This window comes from Antechinus flavipes, chromosome 3, assembly GCF_016432865.1.
Source record: "Antechinus flavipes isolate AdamAnt ecotype Samford, QLD, Australia chromosome 3, AdamAnt_v2, whole genome shotgun sequence".
NCBI lineage: Eukaryota > Metazoa > Chordata > Mammalia > Dasyuromorphia > Dasyuridae > Antechinus > Antechinus flavipes.
In genome coordinates this window covers 81,915,182-81,940,619 of record NC_067400.1, presented here as the reverse complement: position 1 = coordinate 81,940,619, position 25,438 = coordinate 81,915,182, and the positions used below count along the sequence as shown (strand labels likewise).

The following is a 25,438-nucleotide window of genomic DNA, read 5'->3' as shown; positions in this document are numbered from 1 at the left end:
CTAAATTAGATGAATTTTAACAGAAATCAAAAGACCAATTGCATACATTTAAGATGAGGGAAGTGTGTCTGGATAACAATTTATATGAAAAAGGCCTGGGGTTTTTAATGTATTGTGTATTCAACATAAGTCAAGAGTGGGCTCTTAATTGTATTGGAGAAGAAGAATAAGCTTGATTATATTTAAGAAATTGCTTAATGCTTTTAAAGACCTCAAACTTCTGCATAAAACAATGGCCCATTTTTAAAATCATCAATATTTTTCTTCTAATTCTGTAGGATAACAAACTACAGAATAACACAATTTCTGAAAAATTAAAGTTGCAGGTCACCTAAAGAGCAATGTTGTGGTAGTATGGGCATGAAAAGGACCAATGGAAAAGCCAGCTCTAAGGGTTTTTGATTCTGTCTTCTAACTCTAGCAGTAATTATATATATATGCATATGCATATGCATACATATATATACACACATACATACATTATTTGAATGCCTGTTATGTAAAAAACATGGTTGCAGGTAATATTTGGGAAAATAAAAGAAACAGAAAATGGGTCCCTTTCTCAGTAACAGTTTTCTAATTATCAAGAAAAAAAGTTCACCACTTCATAGCTCTTAGATTGGTTAAGATTACAAGAAAAGATAATAACAAATATTGGAAGGGATATGGGAAAAGGGATACTAATACATTGTTGGTGGAGTTGTGAACTGATCCAACATTCTGGAGAGCAATTTGGAAATATGCCCAAAGGGCTAGAAAACTGTGCACATCTTTGAACCAGTAGTGACTTTACTGGGTCTCTATCCCAAAGATATCATAAAAAGGCAAAAAGGATCTACATGTGCAAAAATATTTGTAGCAACTCTTTTTGTAATGGCAAGAACTGGAAACTAAATGGATGCTCCATCAGTTGGGGAATGGCTGAATAAGTTATGGTATAACTTATACCAGATTGTTGTTCTATATAAGAACCGATGAGCAGGCTGATTTCAGAAAGCCTAGAAAGACTTACAGTTCATGTAATGAACTGTAATGTAATGAAATATAATAAAGTACGTAGCACCAAGAGAACATTGTGCACAGCAACAACAAGATTATGTGATCAACTGTGATGGATATGGTTCTATTCAACAATGAGGTGACTCAAGGCAATTTTAATAGACTTGTAATGGAAAGATACATTTGCATCCAGAGAAACAACTATAGGGACTGAATCACAGGATAGTATTTTTCACCTTTTTTTGTTGCTGTTGTTTGCTTGCTTTTTTTTCTGGTGGCTTTTTTTGCCTTTTGATCCGATTTTTCTTGTACAACATGATAAATATGGAAATATGTTTAGAAGAATTGCACATGTTTAATCTATATTGGATTGCTTGTTGTCTAGGGGAGGAGCAAAGAAAAGGGAGGGGGAAAAATCTGGAGCACAAAGTTTTGCAAAGGTACATGTTGAAAACCATCTTTGCATGTATGTGAAAAAATAAAAAAAGTTATTATAGAAAAGAAAAAAAAAAGGTTCACTCATGAGATCCACTAGATGAAGATGTTAATGAAGAAGCATATCAGAAGCCATGATGATGTACATCTGTATTCCCTTTGACTGAGAGAGGCTGAGGTTGGTAGATTATTTGAATTTGGAATTTTGAGCCATTGTAAGGCTAAAGCTGACTCAGTGTCTGCCTTAAGCCTAGCATTAAAATGGTGAACCCCAGGGAACCAGAAGTCACCAGACTGTTGGAAGGAGAAGAAGGAATGAGGAAAGAGGTGAAAAGAGGCAGCAATAACAGGGGGAAGAAAAATGGAGCATATTAAAGCTTCTTTACTGATCAGCACTGGCATTGGACTGTGAATAGTTGCTCCACTTCAAACCTAGGCAAGATAGGGAAAGTCAGCCTCAAATAACCAAAACCCAAACCAAAAAAAGCACATCAACAACTGCAAAATCATGAATTGTCTAATAACAATAACTTAGTTTTTGTCCAATGCCTTACATATTATAAGTATTTGATAAAAATGTATTGACTGAATGGAATATAGAACCAATCACCGTCCAATACATACAAATTTTATTTTATTTTATTTTATTTCTGTTTTTTAAAAAAATAACTTTTTATTGATAAAACTCATGCCAGGGTAATTTTTTTTTTACAATATTATCCCTTGCATTCACTTCTGTTCCGATTTTTCCCCTCTCTCCCTCCACCCCCTCCCCCAGATGGCAAGCAATCCTTTACATGTTGAATAGATTACAGTATATCCTGGATACAATATACGTGTGCAGAACCAAACAGTTTTCTTGTTGCACAGGGAGAACTGAATTCAGAAGGTATAAATAATCCGGGAAGAAAAACAAAAATGCAAGCAGTTTATATTCATCTCCCAGTGTTCTTTCTTTGGGTGTAGCTGCTTCTGCCCATCTTTGATCAATTGAAACTGAATTAGCTCTCTTTATCAAAGAGATCCACTTCCATCAGAATACATCCTCAAACAGTATTGTTGTTGAGGTATATAATTATCTCCTGGTTCTGCTCATTTCACTTATCATCAGTTCATGTAAGTCTCGCCAGTCCTCTCTGTATTCATCCTGCTGGTCATTCCTTACAGAACAATAATATTCCATAACATTCATATACCACAATTTACTCAACCATTCTCCAATTGATGGGCATCCATTCATTTTCCAGCTTCTAGCCACTACAAACAGGGCCGCCACAAACATTTTGGCACATACAGGTCCCTTTCCCTTCTTTAGTATCTTTTTGGGGTATAGGCCCAGTAGAAACACTGCTGGATCAAAGGGTATGCACAGTTTGATAACTTTTTGAGCATAGTTCCAAATTGCTCTCCAGAAAGACTGGATGTGTTCACAATGCCACCAACAATACATACAAATTCTAAATAAATCTGTTGTTGATAAAAATGATTAAATATTAAAATGCCAATATATTGTGAATAAAGTAGTCAATAATGCAGAGATAAGGCTACAATGGGGAAATTTATTAGAAGGGAACGATACAAAATAGATATTTTTGATTACATTAAACTAAAACTAAAAATCTTCTCCAAAAAACTCTCCAAAATCAACACACCAAAGATAAGGGAAGAGCTCAGTTTTCTGATGAGGGTTTACATATGTAAGACATGTAAACAATTAACATTTATATCTATCTCTTTGCCAAAAGGCATGTCTTAATAGATAAATGGTCAAAAGATATAAACAAATAATTCTCAAAAGAATTGCAAACTATTAATAACTATAAGAAAAAGTACTCTAAACCACTGATAATAACAAAATACAAATCAAAACAATCTCAAGGTCTTACCTCATATCTTGCAAATTAGCAAAGATAACAAATAATGGGAGTCAATAAATTCAGTCAATCAACATTTATTAAGTATCTATTAGTTGCCAGGCACTGTGTTAGGATTGGGATATGAAAAGAGGCAAAAGTAGTTCCTGCCCTCAGAGAGCTTACAATCTAATAGGAAAGACACATACAAATATATGTAAAACAAATTACATACGAGATGAAAAGGAAATAATTAACAGAGGGAAGGCAATAGAATTAAGAGAGGTAGGAGGCTTTCTGTAGAAGGTGGGATTTTAGTAAAAACTTAAAGGAAATCAGGAAGGGCAGTAGCCAGAGTGGAGAAGGGAGAATGTTCCAGGTATGGGGAGACATCCAGACAGAATACCCAAAGCCAAGAGATAGAGCATCTTTCTTTGAGGGAACATCAAGGAGCCCAATGTGTCTGGATTTCAGAATAGATGATAGAGAGCAAAGTATAAACAGACTGGAAAGGTAGGAGGGTGATAGGTCAAGAAGGGCTTTGAATGCCAAACAGAATCATTTGTATTTGCTCCTGGATGCAATAGGGAGCCACTGGAGTTTATTGAATAGAAGGTGATATAACCAGAGCTACACTTTAAGAAAATCACTTTGATAGTTGAATAAAGGATGGAATGGAAAGGGGAGAGACTGGGGACAGGCAGACCCCTCAGCAGGCTATTGTAATAATCAGCTATGAGTTGATGAGGTTGACTACGAGAGGGAGGGCAGTGTCATAGGGGAGAAGGGGGCATATTTCAGAAATGTTGCAAAGATGTAATCAATAGCCCTTGGATATGAGGAGGATATGAGGAGAGTGAGGAGTCTAAGAGGGTTCCTAGATTGTGAGCCTAAGAGAGGAATAGAAGAATAGTGTTGCCCATAGAAAAGGGCAGGAAGGTTTAGGAGGAAAGATAATGAGTTTCATTTTGAATATATTGAATTAAAGGTGTCTCCTAGACATCCAATTTGAGATGTATGAATGGCAGTTGGTGATGAGAAATTGGAGGTCAATGGAGAGAGTGGTGTAGTAAAGGTATATTTGAGGATCATTAGCACAGAGATAGCAATTAAATCCATGAAAGTTGCTGAGATCACCAAATGAAATAGTTTAGAAAGAGAAAATAAAAGTCATGCGATGACCCTGAGGGATATCTTCCGTTAGAGGACATGATCTGGAAAAGGATGCAGGAAAGGAAACCGAGGAGCAGTGGTCAGAGGAGAACCAGGAGAGAGTGATGTCTTGAAAACCTTGAAAGAAAGAATATCAAAGAGGAGAGAGTGATCAATAATGTCAAAAGCTGCAGAGAAGTCAATTAAGAATAAGGATTTGTTACCTGAATAATCAGTAGTAACTTAATAGTCATTGTTGGATGGGTTATAGGAAGATTTGGACACTAGTATGTTGTTGGTGGAGCTGTAAATCAGTATAAGCATTTTGAAAAGCAATTTATAATTATGCAAATAAAATGACTAAAATTTTCATATCCTTTGATCCAGGCATTCCATTATCAACCTTATTCCCCAAGGATGTCATTGACAATAAAGATCCTTATCTACACCAAAATATTTAGAACAGCCCTTTTTTTTGATAAAAATTTTTTTAGAAACATTAGATGCCTATCAGTTGGTGAATGACTAAAAAATTGATATACAAATGAAATAGAATATATTGTTATGCTATAAGAAATAGTAATTGTGAAGAGTATAGAGAAGCACAGAAAGATATATATGAACTAATTCAGAGTGAAATAAGCATAATTAAGAAAACAATATGCTTACTGAATATAACAATGAAAATGGAAAGAATAAACAAAAACATTTAAAAAAACCCAAAGTGAAGTTTGTAAAATTATATAGAACAAGACTGATTCAAAAGAAAAGAGGACAGCCTTACCCCACCCATTTATAGAGATAGGAAGTCTCAAAGTCTGTATATTACCCATAATTTCAGACTTTTTCAATGTATTAATCAGCGATTTTCTCCCTTTTTAAAAATAAAAATACTATTCTACTAAAAATATTTTGAGAACTAAAGGTTCTGCATTCTTTTTTATTTTTTAAATAATAGCTTTTTATTTTAAAAATATATACAAAGATAGTTTTCAACATTCATCCTTGCAAAATCTTGTGTTCTAATTTTTTCTCCCTTCCTTTCCCCCTTCCCCTAGACAGCAAATAATCCAATGTAGGTTAGACATGTGCAATTCTTCTAAATATATTTCCATAATTACCATGCTGCACAAGAAAAATCAGATGAAAAAGGAAAAAAATGAAAAAGAAAAATACAAACAATAACAACAACAAAAGTGAAAATACTATGTTGTGATCCATATTCAGTCCCCACAGCCTTTCTGGATGCATATGGCTCTTTCCATCACAAATCTATTAGAACTGACCTGAATCACTTCATTATTGAAAATAGCCAAGTCCATCACAGTTGATCATCACATTATCTTGTTGCCATGTACAATGTTCTCTCGATTCTATTCACTTCACTTAGCATCAGTTCACGTAAATTTCTCCAGGCCTCTCTGAAATCATCCTGCTGATTGTTTCTTACGGAAAAATATTTCATACCATTCACAAATCATAACTTATTCAGCCATTCTCCAGCTGATGGGCATCTACTCCGTTTCCAGTTCCTTGCCATTACAAAAAAGGGCTACTACAAATATTTTTGCACATGTGGGTCCCTTTCCCTTTTTTGTTCTCTTTGGGATACAGACCCAGTAGAGATATTGTTGAATCAAAGAATATGCACAGTTTGATAAAGGTTCTGTATTCTTAGATATATGATGGAAAAATTCAGTTTATTTATTTTCCCTATATTATGTTTTTGGATTTGTCTGTATTTTAGTCTCTGTTCTTCCTTTGAAAAGGAAGAGATTTTGAAAGCTGGAGTCTAACAAGCAGCAGCCACCTGGTCATAACATGCAATGGCTTTCTGACCAGTGGATAATGATTACTTAGCCATCTGGGTTAGAAAAACAGGAAATATTACTTCATACACAGGATTTACAGTTTCTAGGGAAAAGATGTCTGCCTTTTATTAGTTGTATATTACTCAGTATTACAGTATTACATAGGCATTTTATAATATACTTGCACATTTAAATGCTGAAGTTTGAACAACTTTTATAATCTAAATACATTTTATTTTTTTCAGAGGCATTCTGTGTCAAGCTAGGCTGCATGCTAATAATCTAATCAATTGATACATTTAAGAATATATAACTAAAGTTTGCCTTCAAGCTTTTACAATTCTAGACAATACTTTTGCAACAATATCTTATTGGTCTTCCTATGTCCAATCCCTCCCTATTCCAATGGAACCTCTGCACAGCTGCCAAATTGCTTCTCCGAAAAGTGCAGTTCTTACATGTCACTTCCCTACTCAATAAAATCCAGTAGCTCCAAATTACTTCTAGGATTAAACCTCTGTTTGGTCTTAAAGCTCCTTACAGCGTGGGTTCCAATTTACCTTTCCAGCCTTACTTATTATGCTGTCCTTCCTTTCTCACACAATATATCCAGCCAATCTAACTTTTCTTCCAGTTTCTTGCACACAATCACTCCATTTGTTTTCTCTGTGCCTTTGCAATAATGGCTGTCCTCTATGCTGGGAACTCCTCTCTTTTCGTCTCTGGCTCTGAGGTTCTTTTTACCTCTGCTTCCTTCCAGGTTCAGCTCAATTACTACTTTCTACAAGAAGTTTTTCTTGAATTCTATAGTTCTTAATGCCTCCCTTTGCCAAATTATCTTGTATATTTTGTATTTGTTTGTGTTGCAAAGATTACTAGGTTTATCAACTTCACTGATGTGTCACTTACCAGCCTGTTGTTTGATTCATTCCCATATTTAATCTTAACATCCAGAGTTTTAGGGTAATGCTTTAATATACTTGGATATTTCCTCACTAATTACTAAAAATTCATCACATTTCCCAATTATTCAACTAAGTTCATGACTCCCATCACAATTCATTTAATAATATTTATTTAATAAACTGGACAAACCTTTTCCTATAGTAATTACTCATTTCTCTACATAATAAATAGCTTAATCACTTAGAATTAAATAAATATTAAAGTTACTGAATTAACTAAAAAGTAACAAAGAGAATTATTTTACAATATGACAAAATAAACATTAGTTACTGAACCAACTGGAAATAACAAAACAAAGAGAATTATTTACAAAATTATTTTACAATATTCATAATTTTAGGTATGTTTTTTCACAAATCAAAATCATGGTTATTTCAAACCCTTCATATAATAGCATCTGTCTTTATTTCTTAGAAAACGGTTTCATTTCCTACCATTTTATTTTTTAGGATAATAAATAGTCTCTTTATAAAAATCGTCATCATAAGATAAGTGTTACAATGGTTTCATAAAGGAAGACATATCCAATAAAAGATATATCTAATTTCTTTTTTAAATTTTATTATTATTATAGCTTTTTATATACAAAACATGTGCATGGGTAATTTTTCAACATTGACTCTTGCAAAATCTTCTGTTCCAACTTTTCCCCTCTTTCCCCCCACCCTCTCCCCTAGATGGCAGGTAGTCCCATACATGTTAAATATATTAAAACAGTGGTTCTCAAAGTATGGTCTAGAGAATCCTGGAGATCTCTGAAACCCTTTTAGAGGGTTTGCAAATTCAAAAATAGTTTTTATTTCCAATATGGTAAATGTCTATAAATATAACCCAGATAAACAAAACTGCTTTGGAGAGATCCTCAATAATTTTTAATAGAATAAAGATACTGAAAACAAAAGTTTGAGAACCACTGTGTTGAAGTATATGTTAAATACAATATATGTATACATATTTATATAGTTATCTTGTTGCACAGGAAAGATCGGATTTAGAAAGAAGGTAAAAAAACCTGACAAGAAAAAAAACAAAAATGCAAGCAAACAGTAACAGAAAGAGTGGAAATGTTATGTAGTGGTCCATACTCATTTCCCAGTGTTCTTTCTCTAGGTGTGGCTGGTTCTGTTCATTACAGATCAATTGGAACTGATTTGGATCCTCTCATTGTTGAGGAGAGCCACTTCCATCAGAATTGATCATCATGTAATATTGTTGTTGAAGAATATAATAGATATATCTAATTTCTAAAGACAGAGGTCTTCTCTAGCTTATGTTCAGCTTCTGCAAGTAAACCATCTTTTCAGCTTTTCTCAAGTCTTCATTCCTATTAATGGCTTTTTCCCTAGCCTGACTCCTCATAAAATTCTCATGAAATGTTTGCTAACATTATAATAGTTACTCTCTAAAGGCATAACAGATTGCTCCTACTTTACCTGTTTATTTGATATAGTTGCATAGGGATTCATTCAGAGATATGAACATATTTCAATTTCTTTCAGCAACTTAAATAGTATAGTTAATTAGTGGAGGAACTATATGTAGAATATATGTATATATGTATTTCTTTTTCTCTTGATAATAACTACAGGCTCCTTTTGGAATTTTCAGTTGTCATTTCTTTTTCTTTCTTTCTTTCTTTTTTTTTTTTTAAACACATTTTGCTGGCAATAGTGATATAATATTAAGTATTTGGATGCTCTAAAGGCTCTAGCAATTTGGGAGTTAAAAGCTCTTTTCTGGAGACTAGAGATCCCCAGCTGTTACAAATTAGGTTGATGAACCATTCCCTTAGCTCAACTTAGGGGGCTAATTACTAGCCATCATTTGAAATTAGGTAGGCTGGACTATGTATAATAGGATACAGACTGAAAAATCAGATCAAAAAGTGCTTCTTATCTTTTTTGACTGTTGTTTTGATCTAAACAAGTTTAGTCTGATAGGAAGTGCCCTTGATGTGATTTATTTTTAATTCACTTACATAAGTATTACATTGCCCAAGAAAGCCTTATTATTCAGATATGATAGTGAATTTTTTTTCTTCTAGACAATAGTAGCTACTCTATCACAAAAGTCTGAGTTAATTATGTATTGGGTAATCTTGTAATTATTTAAGCAGAAAAATAATCTATAAAATTTCAACACATTTTTCTTTCTAGGATTAGATAAATTTCTATACCCAACTGAATGATTTAGTTATTCCCTCTTAGAGCCAAAACTGAGATCAAACTTCAAACAATGCTCATCCTCCTCCCTTCTTTCCCTTGATTTTAATAGGTCTTTTGTGCCTCTTCATGTGATCTAATTTGTCTCATTATACCTCACTAAAAGAATCCTGGAATGAATCCTTCCATGGACCATGTAGTGACAAAAGGGTTGATTAAGAAAGGGAGAAGCAAAAGATTCCTATGTAAATAGGAAGCTTCTTCCTTGACCCAGGTGCTAGGATTCCAAGGCTCTGATTGAGATTAACTTTAATGTATATGGTATAGCACATCATATACTATATGATATGTATGATATACCATATGGTAAACTACAACCTCTTCCCAAATTGCTTGGAAGATCATGTAGAAAAAATTACTTAGGTTCCAAGTACTGTGGGGATCTATATTCTTTTTTTGTGTGTAAATATATTTATACAATTTTCTTGTTGCACAAGAAAAATCAGATCAAAAAGGAAATGCAAACTAACAACAAAAAAGTGAGAATGTTATATTGTGATCTACATTCAGTTCCCACAGTCCTCTCTCTGGGTGTAGATGGCTCTCTTCCTCACAAGATCATTGGCATTATCTCATTGTTAGAGTTACATTCATCAGAATTGATTGTCACATAATATCGATGTTGCAGTGTACAATGATCTTCTGGTTCTGCTTATTTCACTTAGTATCAATTCATGTAAATCTCTCTAGGCCTCTCTAAAATCATCTTCCTGATCATTTCTTATAGAATAATAGTCTATAACATTCATATACCATAACTTATTCAGCTATTCTCCAACTGATGGGCATCCACTCAGTTTCCAGTTTCTTGCTACTACAAAAAGGGCTGCTACAAACATTTTTGCACATATGGGTCCCTTTCCCTCCTTTAAGATCTATTTGGGATACAAGCCCAGTAGAAACACTGCTGGATCAAAGGGTATGCACAATTTGATAATTTTTTTTAGCATAGGTCCAAATTGCTCTCCAGAATGGCTGGATCCATTCACAGTTCCACCAACAATGTATTAGTGTCCTAGTTTTCCCACATGGGGATCTATATTCACTCAAAACCATAATTGATAATCTCTTACTTCTTCTCTGAGAAGATAATTCATTCACAGCAAAGACACTTAATGAAATTTGCATTAAAAAGGAGTAATAAATGTTTCTTTCATAAACCTGGGTCATACTGTCCCCCAAATATACTCATTGATCATATTAAGAATGGACATATGCATGCACACATATCAAGACACATACATGTAGAGAACATGTGTCCAAAGAAAGACCCTTGACTAGCATTGCAGTGCTGAAGGGTTTCACTGCTATTTGTTGGTCTCACATTTCTGCAGTCTCACCAAGCATGTATTCTCTAATTGGTGTTTGAGTGCAGTGTTTAGTCTCTGCCAGATGTTGATTTCTACTAGTTCTCCATCTTTCTGATGATTATTGTCAGGCTTGTGCCCACTGGGCAGGGACTTGGAGTCCTTCCCTTTACTTCTAGCTACTCCTCTGTTGAGATACAATCTCTGAAAGAGACACAACTTTTTTTTTTTTTTTTTGAAAGGTTACCTCCCTAATACATCTAATCATCAGACACCAGACTAGGGAAAACTAAAATCAAAACAAACCCTTCAGTGGCTTTTCTTCCCATATGAAGAAAACTGTTTCTCTAAGCTTATGTTGGAATGTATACTTCCTCTTCACAAGGAGATTCCCTGCCCCAGGTCAAATTCTTTGGAACAGAGAGGCAGAGCCTTTTTCACTAGCCAGTGTGTACTTTAATAAGTTTTATTTCCATTTAAAACCGTATCTCCTAGTTATCAGTTAAATCCTAGTTAGATCTTTATTCTCTTTCAGAGGCCTCACTGTGGTTTAGGATCAGAAAATCCATGTAATTCCCTGTTTAGTTTCCAGTTGATAAACTTGGGTCAGGATCCATTAGATGCCTCTTTTCTAGCAAATGAAAAAAAGCTTGGGATTACCCAGTTCTCAAAATTTCTCATGCAAAGTAAGAGGAATAGAGAAAGACACAAAAATAAAAATTACTTTCAGGAATGATAACTTTATCATGCTTAGTTCTATTTCCTAAACTTTCATTTATGCAGTAGAAAGAATAAGATAATCTAAATAGTAAATAGCTCTGCTGCTTTTTACTATGTGTGTGACTTGGCCACGTAACTAACTCTCAGATCTTATTTTTCTCAACTGTAAAATAAAATTTGAATAGATAACTTCTAAGGTCTCTTTCATATCTTTGATCTGATGACTGTCTGTGTATATGGCCCCAATGAACTTCCCCAAAATTATACACTTCTCAGATAGTATTTGTTTCAGTAGAAACTTTATGGTGGAAAGCTATTAAAGACAGTGGCATTTTTGAGAAGGGATAATAGTTCCCTCATCATACCATAAGGATTTAAACAGTCAACTAGAGAAAAGGAAGTTATGATTGGGGAGTTACTGTAAAATCTTAGTCAGCAAATTAAAAAATCAAGAGTTACACCAATACAAAGAGGAAGAAAGGCTACTTAATCTAAATTGTAAACTCACATAGGTAATTTAATTTCTTCAGCTTTGATTTTACATGATACCAAATTGATGATATAGACGTTTAATAATGGAAGGGTAAAGTTAGGATTTGGTAAGATTTTAGCTGTAAAGAATGAAAGAAAATGGATATAGATATATTGTGACAAATTACAGAATTTAGGGAATGATGGTGGGGAAGGATACCTTTTTAAAAATCCATTAGAGTTGTAATTCAAGGGAGTATGAGAATCAGGTGAAACTTTATGACCCCTCTCTGTGACAGTGATGACAGTCAGTTTGTCTTGCATTTTTTAAAAGAACTTCTTGACTTTCAAGAGTGCTTTCATAAAGAATCTAATTTTATCACATTAGCAGCCCTTTGAGGAAGGAAGTTCAGAATGAGCAAAGTTGTTTTATGAAAGTTTTCAATGCTGAATCCATGAAGAAAAGACCTGGAGGGAAGCAGAGAAGTGATAGCAGGAAGAATAAGGAGTTCAGGGAAGACAAAATCTAGCCTGAGACACTAACTGTATGAGCCCTGAGCAAGCCCGGTAACCTATTTGCTTCAGTTTCCTCATCTGGAAAACAGGGATAATAATAATAGGACCTTCCTCTCAGGGTTGCTTTAAGGACAAAATGAGTAAAGCTCTCAGCATGGCTCCTGGCACAGAGGAAGTACTATATAGAAATATTAGCTGCTGTTCTTCAGGAGGATGTCGGAGCTGCTTTGGGATGCCAGGTATCCCCAGCCTAAGGCTGCTGCTTTGAAGTCAGCCAGTCCCGAGGGGATTAAGGCTAAAGAACGCATTTAGGGGATTTCCCCCATTTCCCAGGCTATGGGATTTTAGCCCATTTGGTACCAAAGGGATGGAGATTTTCATAGAAAATCTATAAGGAAAAGCTATTCGGTTTGGCTAAGGATTTGGGGGTTTAATCCTGCCTCTGGCAGGCGTATGCCTGCTCCGGGCAAGTCACTTTCCCTGGGTGGGCCTCAGTCTCCTTTCCGATAAAATGGGTGGGATGAGTTCTTGCGACTCTTTGGCCTCTGAGGCGTTGAAAGCACAGGTGGGAAGAGGAGTCCGAGATTTCTAGGAGGAGGGATGGGGTGGGGTGGGAGGGAAAGCCTGCGGTCTGCTTTCTGAGGCTGATGGGATGGAATGGTGAGGAGATGCTCAGAGACTCCCCGTGGCCTCCTGGCGAGGGCGACCCCCCGAGAATACAGGGAGAGCTTCCCCCCTGGAGTCCCACTCTTCTGTACCCACCAAGGGTTAACCAAGCGACCCAAAGACGGGTGCGCATCCCAGGCTCCCGCCTCCTCCCGTTGCTAAGAGACGCCGGAAGTGGAGGAAAGGGGGCGGAGGCTGGAAGGCTTTCAGGCCCCAGGGTCGGGAGCCAGGAGTGAGGGCGCTGGAGCGCGTGCCTCCGCCCGCGCGCCCCCGTGACCGGCCTCGAGGCCGCGCGCGCGCCCCGCCCCCGGCCCCTCCTCCTCCTCCTCCTCCTTCTCCCTCCTCCCTACCTCGCGCGCAGCAGAGGGTGTTTCTCGCTCTTCGCGAGTTGCCGCCGCCGCCGGCGCTGCTCTCCTCTTCTCCCAGTCTTGGGTTTCCCTGGTGCCGCCGCCGCCGCCGCAGTTCTGTGTGAGGAGGAGGAGGAGGAGGAGGAGGATGTGAAGATGGCGGAGCTGCAGATGCTGCTGGAGGAGGAAATCCCGGGGGGCCGCCGGGCCCTGTTCGATAGTTACACTAACCTGGAGCGAGTGGCCGACTACTGCGAGAACAACTACATCCAGGTGCTTGGCATCCCCCGGGCCGCGGGGCTGGGGGAAGGCCGTGGGGCTTGTGGGGTGGGGAGCGGTACGCGGGGCAGGGAAGCTCCGGTTCTTCTGGGCGGCCGCCGCAGTGCTGCCGGGGACTGGAGCTGCCTGGCCGGAGCGGGCTCCGTCGCCTCCGGGTCCTGCCCCTCCCCCTCTTCTCTTTCCCCTCTCCCCTCCTCTTTCCCCTCCCGCCCCTCCCCCCGGCTGCTGGCTTTGGGACGGGAGGTTGAGGGGGGGAACTCTGATGATGTCTGTGGGGCTTTACCTCTTGGCGCTTTTCCCTGGGTGGGGAGTAGGGAGGCTCTGGTGATGAGGGGGAAGGGGGGGTTAGAGGGCTGAAGCTGTGAACACTTAAAAAGCTGCGAATCCCTTCTCCCCCCGCGCGTGTCGTGTCCCTGCCTCCTCTTTTCTCCTCCCCCACTCCGGCCCCCGCACTTGAGGCATGTCACCGCGTCTGGGATCGTGGGGGAGGCCGAGTGGCATTTTAAACATTCTCTTTCCCCCCACCCCCAATCTATTTGGTTGGTGGTTTATTTATAATTTTTATTTTTGCTTTTGATGCCCCGTCCCCTCGTCCCCTCCTCCCCTCTCCCTGCGCTTCAGATAGTTTGGAGGTGGGGAGATGGATGTTGCTGCTCAGTGCGGTGCCTAACACCATTCACTGTGCTTGAGAAATTTCAAAAGGTCTTTTATTTATTTTTAAAATTTTATTGAGGGCTAGCAAGGAAACGATAGAAAAACACTTGTTTCTTGATGAAAGTTGTCATTTTTTTTTCCTCAAGGGAAAAGGGGAATCTGTACTATAAAGTATCCTCTTTTTTTCTTCAGTTAAATTAAATGATCATTTTTTTTTCCCCTTTGGGAAGGAACATACTTGACACAAATTATTATGAAAGGAAGACACCTCATGGCTTCATTTCTTTCAGCCTTTCAACTGGAAGATAGGGAATCTGGCTACTCTTACATTAAAATACTGATACCTTTTAAAAAGCCCTTTCTCCCCTTAAGGAATGGTTTATTTGGAATGATTTATTACATATAGAATTCCTGAATTGAATACCCTTCACTTTCCATATAGTTTGTTAATTTTCAATTACAGATCTTCCATTTTTCTTTCTATTCTCTAGGGATAAACGTGGTAGTGGGAAAAATGTGAAAATGTTTCCTTACTGTGTTTTTCCTTTCCCTTTGTTCACATTTGCCCTTAACCTTCAGGTGCAATATAAAACTAAGAAAGATAAATTCAGGATAAAATTTTGTAATTCACAAATTTTTGGATGATATATGTGATTATAAAGATATGGAGGGATATAAATATGAGGCTTAACTAGTTTATTAGCATATGTAATGATTTTTCACAATATTTTGTAGGGAACATTTCTACACGACTCAATTAGATTTAAACAAAAAGATTTTTCTTGTGATCAGTGGTAGTAGGAAGAAAAGAAGTCTTATCAGAATCAGAAACATTTTTTGGAAACGCTACTGTGCAGTCTTTTTTTTTTTTTTTTTTTAATAGAAAAGAGTTGTGGAATGGAAGATAATTCAACTGATGGTGGAATGAAATCTGGTAGATTAGAGGCATGTCCTCAGATAGATAGAACTATCAGTACCCACTTTGAAGGAGTTGAAGGAGTAGAAAATATGGAAATCATCAATATTTTCTGAGACTCCATGGAGTAAATGGATGGATTAGGAGATTGACAAAAAGGGAAAAGATGTCTTTCTGGCCAGGAATTTATTATAAAGTGAAAATAAAGATTGAGAAGAGGAAGGAAATGAATGACTTTTTTTTCTTTTTAAGTTATGCTTGCAAACTCTATTAAGAGTCCCTAATATACTTTAAACTTTTATTTTTTTTAATGTAAAATTTGTACTTTGACTAAAGACATTGAAAAAAGACAAAGCATTATTATCTTAATACTTGAATTCCAGAAATAGTTGCTAGATTTGTGATCAAACTTCATACAAACAAAAGGCCATAAAAACTTAATAAAGATTTCAAGTAATTTATAGATACATCAGATTTTGTCCTGTGAAATAAATGATTACTTGTTGTCATATTTGTATTATAAAGCTCAATAGCCAAAAATTTGTTCTTGTAATTATGAAATCAGGAACTCTGATAATAGGTTATTCACAAAAACCTTCATAAACAGAACATGTGCTTTGATTTTCTTCTTAAGAGAATGGATTTATACTGATCCTTCCACACTCTTTGCTTAGTTTCCCTAGTGACCAAAGAGTTGGCAGGTTGGGATTGGTGATGATTTACCATCTAAATCATTGTTTCCTTGGTATTAAGGTCTTACTATGTGCAAGTCACAACTGTTTTCCAAATATAGAAACAAAGTCTTTGCCTGATAAATTAAGATTGAGGGGGAGGATATAACTTGTGTACAAATAAATATGATACAAGATGGATTGTTGAAAAAGCCAAGGAAAGATCTGATCACTATATAGTATAAGAATATTTAAGGAAGGAGAGATCCATGTTGGAGAAATCAGGAAAAGGTAGCATCAAAATTGGAATTGAAGAGAATTTCAGCACATGCTTCAAGCAAGATTGTTTCTAGCGATAGAGAATGGATCTCCATGGATGTACTAGGCAGGATTACAGACCAATTATGCTCTAATTTCTCTAGAATTCAAATTCTTAGGAACCTGAAAGAAGGTAGGTTAGATTTTAGTTGTAGAAAGTTTTAAATGACAGAAAAAAGAGTTTATAGTTTATCCTGGACATAAGTAATAGGGAGCCAATGAAAGTTTTTGAGGTGGTGGTGGCATGGTGACATGTGTAGTCGTGAATATTATTTTTAGTTATTGTATTGGAAGGGAGTGGAGACTCCAATCAGGAATAATAATTAGGAAGGTGTCATGTGAGCTTGTGAACTAGGGTGATGGCAGGATAAGTGTAGAGGAGGGAAGTGTAGATGGATGAGATTATAGAGGTAGAATTGACAGGACTTGTCAGGTGATTGGTGGGAGAGTGAAGGAAAATAGTGTCAAATAATTTAGAGATTTCAAGTTTTTGGCACTAAGAATTTAGCATGCTTTCAGTAGCATTCAGTTTTTTGGTGGGAAGTGTAAAGGGTAAATAATGACTTGAGTTTTTGATATGTTGAATTTAAGGTGCAGTTAGGATGGACAATTGGAGATCAGGAGATTGGATCCTAGGAGACATTAGAACTGTATAGGGAGTCATATATACATTTTGGGCAATTAGGAGACAGTGGATAGAGCTGTGCACCTGGACCCCAGAAGATCTGAGTTCAAAGTCTGTTTCAGAGGCTTACTACTTGTGTGACCTTGGGCAAGTAACTTAATTCCTGCTTCAGTTTCCTTATCTGTAAAATGGGGATAATAGTAGTAGCATTGACCTTCCAGAGTTGTGAAGATCAAATGAGCTAATAATTGTAAAATGCTTAGTACAGCACATAGTAAGTGTTATGTCAAATGTTAACTATTATAATAATTTGTGAATAAATGAAAATTGAAGCAGTCAAATCAATTGAGATTGCTAGAGGACAAAGTTTAGAGACAGAATAGGATTGAAGTGTAAGCTTTGAGGTGTACATGTAATCATGGGGATGGAAAGGAGGAAGATGAACCAGTAAAGAAGACCAGTTCAGAGTAGTCATACAGATAGATGGGGAGCCAGCAGAAATAGTGATGTCACAAACTTGGGGGGGGGAAGAGAGTTGTAAATAGTCAAGAGTCAAGACCATACTAAAGCCTGATTTGATAATTAGGAGGTTAGTAGGTCTGGTTGCCTAGCCTAAGATAGCTTCCATTTTGTTCTTTGGAAAAGTGAATTTCAGCAATGAAAAAATAAAGGCAATCAGATTATTGATCAGGTGTAATAAGTGGTTATTAATTTTTTGATTGGACAGATTTTCAGGTTTATGCCAATTAAAAATTCAGAAATAAGATCGTAGTACAAATGAGATCAGTATTTTAAATATTTAACTTTAAAAATTTTGCATTGTACTTTAGAGATCACTTTCTACTTTTAACAATGAGAAGTCAGGAGGATCTAAGTTCAAATCCAGTCTCACACATTTAATGCTTCCTAGCTGTGTGACCCTGGGTAAGTCACTTATCTCTAATTGCCTCAGCAAAAAAAAAGAAGAAGAAGAGAAAGGGCAAGTATTCAAAAGATAATTTGTCCTTTTAACAAAATTTTTATTGTATTTTAACCTCAACTAGACCTTCCCTGCTGTTAGAAGGTCCTAATATATTATACCTTTCTTATCAACTCACTATTGCACTCTCCACAAGCAGCTCTTCCATGTCTTTTCATCCATTTGTCCTCAAAACTCCCTTGGCTTCTCTTTTCCTTAATTTTTTTTTTCTGAGAATGATTTTTCATATTTAACAGGAAAAAAGGGATCTTTACTTTGAACTCCTTCTCCCTTCTTCCTCATCTCTCCACTCCTCCTTCACCTGTCTCCCACATTGAAGTAGCCTTACCTCTTAACAAGGCTAATAACTTCTCTCCTTGTTCCAGTGATCCCATTCCATCCTATCTCTTCCAGCAGATTGCTTCCTCTGTCATTTCTATTTTTTCATTTATTTTCAGTCTCTCTCTGTCTATTGGTTACTCCTTATAAAAATGCCCATGTTGCCCCTATGTTGAAAAAACCCTCACTTGATCCTTGCATCACCAGTAATTATTATCTTGTATTTCCTGTGATACTAGTAGCTTTCAAACTAGTAGCTTTGTAACTAAATTCCTTGAAAAGGCCATCTACCCTAGGTGCCTCTTTTTTTTCTCTTCTCACTCTCTTCTTTACCTTTTACAGTCTATCAACCTTCCCCAGAAATTGCTTTCTCTAAAGTTGCTGAAGATCTCTGAACTGCCGAATCCAGTGGCCTTTTCTCAGTCCTCATTTTCCTTCACTTCTCTGCAGCCTTTGACACTGCTGATTGCTCTTTTCTTAGGACTCCCTTTTCCAAATACACTCTTTGCTATTCCTCCTCTTACCTTTTTCATCCCCCCTCGGTCTTTTTTGCTTCATCTCTTGCACATTACTTTCTAACCATGGGTGTCTCTTAGGGGTCTACTTTGGCCCTCTTTTATTTTTAAGCTACTTCACTGGGGTGATCTCATCAGCTCCCACAGATTTAGGCTGATGATTCTCAAATCCACCTCTCCTGCCCCCACTCTCTGCTGATGTCTAGTCTCGTATCTCCAACTAACTGCCTGTCAGACGTGTCAGACTGGACAACCAGCAGACATCTCGAGCTCAACATCTTGAACTCACTGTCTCTCCCTCCAAATGCTCCCCCATCTCTTAACTTAGCACTTACTGTAGGGGCACACCGTCCTTTCATCCCTCCTTCAGGCTCACAACTTAGGAGGCCTCCTGGACTCCACATTCTCTCTCACTCATATCCAAGGACTATTGATTTCATCTTTGCAACATCTCTGAAATATGTCCTTCTCCCCTGTGACACTGCCCCCACTCTAGTGGTCATCCTCATCAACTCATCACTGACTATTACAATAGCCTGCTCAGGGGTCTGCCTGTCCCAAGTCTCTCCTCATTCCACTCCATCCTCCATTCAGCTATAGCTGAATGTAGTACACTCCATTAAGTCTAGCTCTGATCATATCACCCTCTATTCAGTAAACTCCAGTGGCTCCCTATTGCATCTAAGAGCAAGTACAACATGATTCTGTTTGGTATGCAAAGTCCTTTTTGATCTAATACCCTCCTACCTTTCCAGTCTGTTTTTACTTTGCTCCCCATCATTATTTCTGAAATTCAGAAACATTGGCCTTTACAACATTTCATAATTTACAATGTGAGAGATATGTGATTAGGCTAGCATCATGAAGAAGGAAGAAGAAATTTAGATGAGATTGGTTTATTGCCCTTGATATCAATACTTACAGATGAGTTGAAACCAAATTTGAAAGGTTATTAAGAAAAAATGAATTTCTGTAGTATAAAATATTAGAAAAAATTGAGGTTCTATCTTGAAATTCCATTTTTCTTACTGAAGTATTTTACTTTTAATGTCATGTTTTTAATGGACTTCTCTGGGAAATTTGTGTTTACTACTATTGTAATATATCTCTGTAGACAATGAGGATTCAAAAGCATACAAAGATAGTATTTAGATTGATTCTATGTTAGGTTAAAAAAGATGATTACTTTTCTGTGAATAGTATGTCAAATTTCACTATCCCAGAATACCATGGGATCAAAATGGATTTTTCCAGAAAGAGAAATTAGCAAATTGACTCCAAATTTTATTATTTCTATTTCTGAATAATGGAGGTAAAATATGGGTGGTCTTCCTTTCCTTTTTTTCTTTTACTTATAGATTAGACTAATACTAGATTTATTGAAAATAAAGTATCATAAGTACCACTCTGATATTTTCTTGTTATAGAATAATTTTTAATATATTTGGTCTTGAATGTTTTTTATGGAGGTGAAAAATGTACAGAAAGGTCCTTTTTTTAGAGATCTAGTATAAAGAATAAACATAAACGAATCTGGGAGTACTCAAAAAATTGGGGAGTGCAGGTCATGTAACAATGGTAGTCTTATGATTGTTGCTCCATGTTTTCTCCTAACAGTTATGTTTACATTCATTTTACATTTTCTTCTTTTTCTTCCAGAAAAAATGGTACCTGAGGGGAGACTTTCAGGTGAACTTTGGGATCTGGGTTTGGCCTTTCTCTGTTTTCTCCCCAGTTTACCAATCTAATGTTCTAGGTTTTGCCACCATTCTGATTTTATAACTATATAGTATGCCATTGAATATTATTGAAGATAATTTACTGTACTATTCTTCTCTAAATTATAATGCTCTCTGGGAGCAGATTTCTTGGGGGGTTTCTAAAGGCAGCCTTAATTTCAGTTCAATGTGATCACCCCAAATGCAGCCAGGAGTTAAAGTCCAAATCTTTTATTTTCTCTTTCAAGTGTTGTCTCATTCCTTGGGCCCGGTTAGCTTTTTTAGAGGCCTATCTCTCTGTTTGGTTCCGAGAACTCTTGCCACTAATCCTTTGCCTCTGCCAGCTTCAGCCTCCAGCCAGCACAAAAGTGGACAATGGAATGAATCTGTCTCCGCCTCCAAGAGTGAGCTTGTCCTCTCTGACTTGTGAATCTTCTGGTTTCCATCCTGGTTGAGGCTCCTAGCTTATATATGCTCTCTTAAAGGTGTGAATCTTAAAGATGTGAACTCTAATAAGTACTAAGTTCATTAGTGAACTAGAGAACTGTTAAGTACCATGCTAAATTAGATAATTGTTGTCTCTATCAATTCCAGTGACCTAGCACCTTGTAAGAATTCTAACAATTTATTACTATCTGCTTTATGGAAAGTCCATGTTCTTCCTTGATGCCTTCTTCCTTCTTTTGTTTCTGAAAGAGTCTTATCCAAGGGCTTTCAAACAAACCTGCTGTCACCTAAAGTGTTCCATATAATGCATTTTTCCTCTTTCTTTTCCTTTGTATCTTAACTACCTTATTAAAGTAGATCAAGGTCCATTGATATAGGTATACCAGTAATACAAATAGCTACCTATTCACATCTTGTTATACTCTTGTCTAGGCCCTCCATAAGAGATCCACTCAGTGTTCTGCTGTCCTTACTTGAGATCTCTTTATGTTGTATGGATTCAGAGGCAACCTATCTTCTTATTGTATATTTGACCCAACTTTATTAGTCATACATGTCTGTGATCATGTTCTTTTCTCCTGCATATTTCTTTGTTGGTAATAAATTACAATGTATTCATTACTGCCATATGTCTCTTTCATCTTCTGGGTGATTTTCAACTTTAATTATTTGAAGACTTCCATGTAGTATTCCATGACTTGAAGCTATACAGCATTATTGAAGACTCTTTGAAAGATGAGCCTTTGTTTCGGGGAGAAACTTGGGATCATTAAAAACATTGTGAAATTTTCCAAAGGCAATTTGGCTTCCTCTTCTATTCAGTTCTGAATCCTGTTCATTGATGATCTGCAGTATCCCTCCAATATATACACATCAGCCATACAGTCAGTGAGGACAATAAGAATTCTCCATTTACTTTTTTTCCTTGTGTATTTAATACAGATTCCTTTGACTGATTATTAATCTCGTTTTTAGGAGTATCTGGCTTAAACATTTAGCATAGATGTAGAAATGCATTTAATGCTACAGAGCAGGGGTTTTTAACCTTTATTGTACTCTGGATCTTTTTGCCAGTTTGGTGAAGCCTATGAGGTCCTTCTTAGAATAATATTTTTAAAAACAAAAGAAACATATAGGATCAAAAAAGGAAACTAATTGTAGTTTTATGTATGCATGTATATGTTTATACAGACAAATAAAATTCACGGACCTCTCAATTAAGAATTTATGCTGTTAGAAGTTTTGCTTTGTTTTTGATTGAATCTGTGATTTCATTGGTGTAGAAAACTTATAGTTAGGAAACTCCTAATGTAGATCCATAATTGCTTTATAGTTTATGGTTTTAGAGTGTTCCTTGGGGCTCTGAAAGGTTCAGGGTCCTGTCTAGGGTCGCTTAACTAGTATGTGTCATAATTGGAATTTGAACCCAAGTTGTTTTTACTCTGTAGTCAAGCTAGGGGTATGTCTTTACTCTTTGTTTAGTTACTAAACTAATTCAAAGAAGTCACCTGAATGCTGGGCTTCAGAGGCTGTTATATTAAATATTGTGAATGAATTTTGTAAATGTTTGAATGTGTGGTATAGCATTTGGAGTAGACTAAAGCAATATGGTGTTTTTGGAAACTGAGTGGATGCCCATCAGTTGGAGAATGACTGAATAAGTTATGGTATATAATTGTTATGGAATATTATTGTTCAGTAAGAAATGGTCAATCAGGAAGATGATTTTAGAGAGACCTACATGAGCTGCTGCTAAGTGAAATGATCAGGAACAGGAGAGATCATTATACACAGCAACAACAAAATTATACAATGATCAATTCTGATAGACGTATGATTGAGGCCAGTTGCAATGATCTTGTGATGAAGAGAGCCATCTATACCCAGAGAGAGGATTGTAGAAACTGAGTGTAGACCACAACATAGCATTCTCACTCCTTTTGTTGTTTGTTTGCATTTTATTTTTTTCCTTTTTGATCTGGTTTTTCTTGTGCAGAAAGATAATTGTATAAATATGTATGCATATATTGGATTTAACATTTTTTTTTTTTACCATGTTTAACATATATTGGATTACTTGCCATCTAGGGAAGAGGGTGAGGGGAAGAAGGGGGAAAATTGGAACACAAGGTTTTGCAAGGGTCAGTATTGAAAAAGTACCCATGCATTTATTTTCAAAACATAAAAAGCTTTAATAAAAAAAGAATAATGGTATTTTAAAATGTCCAGAATTGAATTTTTCGTCTTACTGACTTAACCTGATATGTAAAAGTTGCTTGCTTATCAGTATAGTCTAAGATGTATGGTTACATTCTTGGTTTTTCCTAAAACTGTATAATGGGGATTAAAATAACTAGAACTTGTGAATCTCATATTTTTCAAGATTATTGCAGTATAATTTATAGGTTTATTTTTCTTTATGCAATACATTTTTCTGACTCTTTCCTCCACACCATTGTATATGCTGCTGTTCAGACTGATCTTCTGAAAACACGATTTCTGTTCATTTTTCCATGATAAAAATATATCATCTTGTATATAGGATGATCACTATGTCTTCGCCATAAAGATCTTTGATCTGATCTCAACATTTGTTTGGTGTTATTTCCCAATGTTCTTCCCTAAAGCTTCCAGTTCCAGTTAGATTAGTATGGACTCATTGTCCTCTAGACATTCTTTGCTTTTGTTAACCTCTTTGCTTTTGTTCAGTGTTTCTTTTGACAAGAATGTGTCCCTTTCTCCATTTAATAGTCCTCCTTAAGTTCAGCCCTTTCCCCTAAAACATTCCCTGGTCATTAATGTTCACATTAATTTATCATTTCTTTAAATTTTTGTAACCTTTATTGACTGTCACTTAGCCGTTATTTGTTCTCTTAGCTTTATTTAACTTTTCATGGTGTGGATACCTTCACCTCAACTAAATTTTAATTTTTTCAAGTCAGAGACCTTATCTTAAACATATTTGTTTCTTCCTAAGAATCTAAGTATTCTATGTATGTGATAAAAATCAAGTAAACATTAAGAAGTACAGTAGATACAAATTGAATTATAAAGATGAGAAGACGTTTTCCTCCTTTTTTTCTGATTCTTCTTTCACAACATGACTAAAATGAAAATAAGTTTAACATGTTTGTACATATGTAACTTATTTCCTATTGCTTGTTCTCTTGGAGAGAGGAAGAAAAAGAGAGGGAGAAAGAAAAATTTGGAACTCACAATCTTACAAAAATGAATGTTGACAATTATCTTTACATGTAATTGTGAAAAATGTAATGCTATTAAGTTTAAAAAAAAGAGAATTCTCTTTAAAAGAATCCTGGGTACTTTTAATTTGTTCTTCAAATTCTTTTGATATTGTTCTTTCAGCAGAGTAGATAGATAGTGAGCTGACTTCAAAATGAGAAAGACATGGATTTAATTTTCTCTACAGTGGCTGTGTGATGTTGGGCAAGTCATTGAACTTCTAGGGCTTTTTAAATACTTTTAAAATTTTATATAATTTGCCAATATAGTTTATGGGGAGAATTTCCAAATTGTGAAGTTTCCCCTATTTTGATAAAATCATAGGAATAGGCTAAAAGAAAAATTTCCCATTTCATCATGTGGACCTTTATTTATGTAAACATTTGTGTTATCTTAAGTAGAATACAATTTTAATTCCATTCTATCTATTTCTCAAATTCCAAAAGAGCAATAGGTAACATAATAAAAGAATTAAGAAGCTCATATTGTACAGGATAATTATTTAAATTAGAGATTGTGGGAATTCCTTTTTTTCCCATTTATACTAATTCCCTGCCCTCATTTTTTCCCTCCCATTTCTAATTATTTGATAAAAGGTTTTTTTGTTTTGTTTTGTTTGTTTGTTTGTTGTTGTTGTTGCTGTTGTTGTTCTGGCTTTCATTCTAGGTCTTCCTTTTTTTTTTTTTTTCCTAAATTTGATAAAAATTAAATAAATTAGTTCTCCTAATTGTGAAAGTTTGTGGATTTATGCTGCACATTTTGCCGAATGGCTGCCCCAGCCCTGATTTGTCAAGTTGGGAGACTTTTTTGATGTTGAATTGCTTTTGTATATCACCTACTTTTACTAGAGATCTCAGGAATTTATTTGATGTTATATAGGCAAAGCTTTCCTTTTTCTGTTATTATACTAATTTTTCTAAGGAAGTCAACTTTGTATTGGTAGATGTTTTCCTAGAATATTGGGATCTCTGAGGTATGCTATGGTATGTGATTGTGATAAACTACTATTGTACCAAAGGAAATTATAAGGAGTATACATTCAGAAAAAACTTGTGAATACATATATGAACATCATGATGCAAAGCAAAGTAAGAAGAACAAAGAAAACATTGTACTCAATAACAGCAAGATTATAACGTTGATTAACTGTGAACAACTACTATTCTGATCATCACAGTGATCTAAGACAGTTCCAAAGTATGTATGATGAAAAATGCTATGCATCTCCAGAGAAAGAACTGATAGAATCTGAATGTAGATTAAAGCATACTTTTTAAACTTTATTTTTCT

The 25,438-nt window shown here is 36.0% G+C and overlaps 1 protein-coding gene and 1 long non-coding RNA gene across 28 annotated transcripts in view; one reads left to right on the top strand and one right to left on the bottom strand.

Annotated features, from left to right (window-relative positions):
- Positions 1-3,610: 3,610 nt before the first annotated feature.
- On the bottom strand, positions 3,611-13,367 carry LOC127553210 (uncharacterized). Its single transcript, XR_007951698.1, has 2 exons — positions 12,157-13,367; positions 3,611-4,577 (listed from the first exon to the last, which is right to left on the bottom strand). It is a non-coding gene; the product is annotated as an uncharacterized LOC127553210 (long non-coding RNA).
- A 150-nt stretch (positions 13,368-13,517) lies between these two features.
- The window catches only part of ABI2 (abl interactor 2), a 112,907-nt gene continuing 100,986 nt past the window's right edge, over positions 13,518-25,438 (top strand). For all 27 annotated transcript variants that reach the window (XM_051983750.1, XM_051983748.1, XM_051983741.1 and 24 more), the window contains exon 1: positions 13,518-13,738. In XM_051983750.1, coding sequence (XP_051839710.1) covers positions 13,622-13,738 — 117 coding nt within the window. In that variant the 5' untranslated portion in view covers positions 13,518-13,621. The remainder of the gene's footprint in view (positions 13,739-25,438) is intronic.